General features: G+C 32.5%; 3 protein-coding genes across 11 annotated transcripts in view; all 3 read left to right on the forward strand.

Moving 5' to 3' along the window:
* LOC116842921 (serine-rich adhesin for platelets-like) overlaps positions 1-4,286 on the forward strand; it is a 261,954-nt gene that overhangs the window by 119,083 nt on the left and 138,585 nt on the right. The gene's annotated exons all lie outside the window — the stretch shown is intronic.
* LOC116842927 overlaps positions 1-4,286 on the forward strand; it is a 34,124-nt gene that overhangs the window by 14,820 nt on the left and 15,018 nt on the right. For 3 of the 7 annotated variants that reach the window (XM_032812806.1, XM_032812807.1, XM_032812809.1), the window contains exons 2-3: positions 721-962; positions 1,536-1,633. Coding sequence is in view for 3 of the 7 variants with exons in the window: in XM_032812814.1 (XP_032668705.1) it covers positions 2,814-4,142 (1,329 nt within the window). In the remaining 4 variants the exon portion in view is untranslated. Of the gene's footprint in view, positions 1-720; positions 963-1,535; positions 1,634-1,774; positions 1,911-1,992; positions 4,280-4,286 lie in introns of those variants that run through there. The other 4 variants (XM_032812814.1, XM_032812811.1, XM_032812815.1 and 1 more) reach the window with 4 other exon arrangements.
* Positions 1-4,286, forward strand: part of LOC116842929 — a 21,953-nt gene that overhangs the window by 10,925 nt on the left and 6,742 nt on the right. The window lies entirely within an intron of this gene.

The following is a 4,286-nucleotide window of genomic DNA, read 5'->3' on the forward strand; positions in this document are numbered from 1 at the left end:
GTCGACGGCCAAACCGAATATTCACGGCTCCAAGGTCATGCTCTGTATTTGGTGGGACCAGCTCGGCGTAGTGTATTATGAGCTATTAAAACCGACTGAAACAATCACAGGCGATCGGTATTGAACACAATTGATGCGTTTGAGCCAAGCTTTGAAAGACAAACGACGCAATATAACGTGAGACACGATAAAGTGATTTTGCAGCATGACAAGCTCAACTCCATGTTGCGAAAGTGGTCAAGACATACTTGGAAACGTTGAAATGGGAAGTTCTACCCCACCCGCCATATTCTGCAGACGTTGCTTCTTCCGACTATCACTTGTTTCGATCAATGGCACACGGCCTGGCTGACCAGCACTTCCGGTCTTATGAAGAAGTAAAAAATTGGACCGATTCGTGGATCACCTCAAAAGATGACTAGTTTTTTCGACGCGGGATTCGTACGCTTCCCAAAAGATGGAAGAAAGTAGTGGCGATGGACAATACTTTGAATCATAAATGTATAACCAGTTTTTTACAATAAAGCCTCGAATTTCGGAAAAAAAAAGGGCGGAAGCAAAGTAGTACACCTAATATATTGCCTTTTTTTCTCTTGCTTTTAATATTAAAAAGGAGATTATCAGAGAAAGGCTTATTGATATTTATTATAACTTGTATATATAGAGTTAGATTTGATTTTTCTAATATTTATATATTGATATAAAATATTATTTTTAAAGGGGCCGGTTATCGTATTGTAGGATACTCCAGTGATATCGGGCTCATTTTTGTACACAAGTTACACCATAATCCAATATTAAATTATCTATTATGTCAATTTCTGTAACCGCGTAGCTTCGGAGTTATGTCGTCAAGCTCAAAACTCAAAAAGAATTTTTGGCTTCGAAACGAGAAGAGCTATGGCTTTGAGAAAAGTAAATTACGTTAAAGAAAATAAAATACCATAAGAAGATTCAAGCAAGTATGATTTCATTTGATACGGACACTTATAGGATGTCCAAAAGAAACTTTTCAATTTTTGAAACGCGATTCTTTCTACTTTCTGTAGAGTCACTATCATATTTCATATGCAACATCACTATATACTCATGTATAACATTTATTTTAACAAAGATAATGTTGATTGTACAACATAGTTAAAAACGCAAAAAATTAAACAATTTATTTTTAAAAGAAGCGAATATTATTTTGGGAAACTTACATTTTTGATGTATCGTAAAACTGTTTCTAAATAATACTTCTCATATTCTCGATATTATGTCCGCGCTGTCTATGACCAAAATCCGATCTTCGGTAAAAAACGATTATTAACAGAAAGATATTTTGGTACAGTTGTTCAAATAACATTGGTTTTATTGCATATGCATTAATTGATCTTGGGAATCAGTACGCAATAAACGAATGTCACAAGAATTCCTGTTTTTCAAAATCTAAGCTATCTCAAACGAGAAATTAAAAAAAAATTGTACCGATCAAGTTGAAAGGAATAAATATAATAAAAAATTTTACCTAACTGATTTAAATAAAATTGCAGTTGGCAACCATGATCAAAAAAGAGGACAAAGCTCAATTATCGTCACTGTATGGATTTATCGTCGAAGCAATCTGGTCTTCATCAAAAATAGAAAAGTAGTAGGTCTCAAAATTTTTGACTGATATCTTGCAAACGTTAGATTTAATATGTCACATGTGAACAGGATTCGATTGCTCTTAGCCCATTTGCGTATTTGCAAATATAACGTTATCTAAATATTTTTCCATCAAATACCACAGGACGAATCAATCTAATGACACAGCAACCTATTGAAAGAAAGGAAGAAAAAAGTTAAATTATGATAAAATATTGTACGTAATGTTTTATACTATAAAGCACAATATGCATTAAAAACAATATTTTATACTAATAGAGGTATGTCAAATCCATTGGTAAAATAATATCATAAGAAGGTTGATGAGACAAATTTTTGTTTAAACATTTCTCTGTTTTTTAGAAAAAGTATATTTACAGAACAGAAATATATTTACGGAACAGAATATCAGAACAATTCTCAGTTACAATATCTGATGGTATGTTAAAAATGAAAATATGGGTACATTAAATATATAAAATAAAAATTGGTATTAAAATTATTTAACCAAGTAAGTAAATTTTAGAAGAAGAAAGTCAGTACTTTTCGATAAAATTTTCAAGTATAGCATTCCCTTCAATACTACGACTTGTGTCTGCATTGTGCGAGTGCTTGTATACTGCAAACGGAAGATCAAAATGTAAAATTAAACGGAATTTTAAAATATAATTGATAACTGAATTTCTCAAAACTTAATTTAAATATTCATATAAAATAGAATTATTACTTTGATAACATTAATTAATTAATTAATATATATGCACCACCTTATTTATATAAGTAAATAGTATATATTTTTACGTAAGTATATTTAATATCAACTATTTATTATTAATTTATTATATATATGTGTCGTACGGATGATAGCTGAATAATTGCCGCACAGTTTATAGTTCATAATATTCGCAATGTACACATGTACACATTGTATGTGCTAATGGCTATTCAAATCACGTTATTTCGCCAGTTATAATATACATTGTCAACAAATCACAGAATATTCAAGAACATATTCAAATCTATTAGTAGTGTCCTTCGGGCTATCATCAACTGAACATCTAAACTGAATTCGTGTACAGAATTGTCGTGTACAGAATTATTATATTCGCTCAAATATCCAGCATTATTTCTAAGTGAATATAACAATTAAAGTATTTGATAACTGTCAATTACATTAATAAATTATGTTTGTAAGACAACGCTTGTACATATTCGATAAATTATACACAGAAGATAATTATAATGAGTTTTTCAATCCGAATATTTGTCATGTCTGCAAGAAGCCGAATCCAGGCGAATTAATTCCATGTGGTTCGTGCGACATGGTTTTTTATTGTTCCACGGAGCATCAAATAATGCATCAAAGCTCGCATATGGAAGTCTGTGCAGTTATTCCATTTGCAAGAACAGAAAACTTGGAATCGAACGCTCGTCCTTTTAACTCAGATGATGAATGGAGGTCATCTCGAAAGACATTTATGCAAGGAATTCAGGTGAAAATGACACGTGATCTAATGCCGTACGAGAAAGAGATGATAATGTGCGCCAAATCATGTCTTATTTGTCACCAACAGATGGGACTGCTAACTTGCAGGACCTGCTATTCCGCCAATTATTGTGACGAGCACCAATGGGATTTTAAAGAAAAACACGATTTCATGTGCTTGAATTTATTGGTACATTTGAATTTGAATATCTTACGTATAAATAACCTTATAAAATCGTATTCACATAATGTACAATTTTCCAAAATGAAAGAAGGTTTTGATAACATGACTGCATTTGGTAATCGATACATTGTTGACCAACATCAACTGTCGAAAGATTGGAATGCGGATTGTTACGTAACGTCGAATTATATATCAGCTCCACTGACACTATACTACGGGTTAAAGGAATTCGCAAATTTATTTGAAGAAACACAGATTTATAGAGATGAATATAATTTTAATCGACGCCTCAGACGCAGTTATTTCTTTATCGTACATATCATAGATGCGAGTTCAGCAGATGTAGCGGGCTTACCATCATGGGAGATTTTCTTACATATTTGCCATGAATTTACTTTGGATAAGAAAATTATGGAATTAAGAGTTATACTAGTTCAACCAGAAACGGATTGTGACAGGAATGAATATTACAATGTTTGCGGCAGATGCGTCGCAGCAAACAGGAAACTATACCTTGGGAATGCACGTGTGTCATATGACGATTATATTCGCACACAATTGTATAAAGAAGCAAATATCATAATTGCATTTCAAGCAGAATTTAATGCGGGGAGTGCACCGTTTAAAATTTTCCGCGCAACACAAGATCGTAAATGTCCGTTTTTTTTCACCACTGCGTCACAAAATGAAGCAGAAGAGGGCATAATGAAGTTAGAAGAAGTAATGACTGTTCCTAGAGAACATCGTTCTGTAAAAAATAAATTTTGTAGTTATAGACCTTTCAGAAACTACGGGACTGGTGAAATTTATTATCGTAATGCTTATTTAGTTGTGTTCTCATGAACTTAAATAATACAAGCGAGACAACAAGACATTTAGTTAATATATAACAACGTCCGGAATTTTTTTCAGTTTGGGAACGGTTTCGAGGTTACATTTACTTACTATACTTCCCTTTTCCACTCTAACTAGTTCGCAGGGTTATAG

Source organism: Odontomachus brunneus, unplaced genomic scaffold (genome assembly GCF_010583005.1).
Source record: "Odontomachus brunneus isolate Ranch 3 - 2012 unplaced genomic scaffold, Obru_v1 Obru_scaffold_028, whole genome shotgun sequence".
NCBI lineage: Eukaryota > Metazoa > Arthropoda > Insecta > Hymenoptera > Formicidae > Odontomachus > Odontomachus brunneus.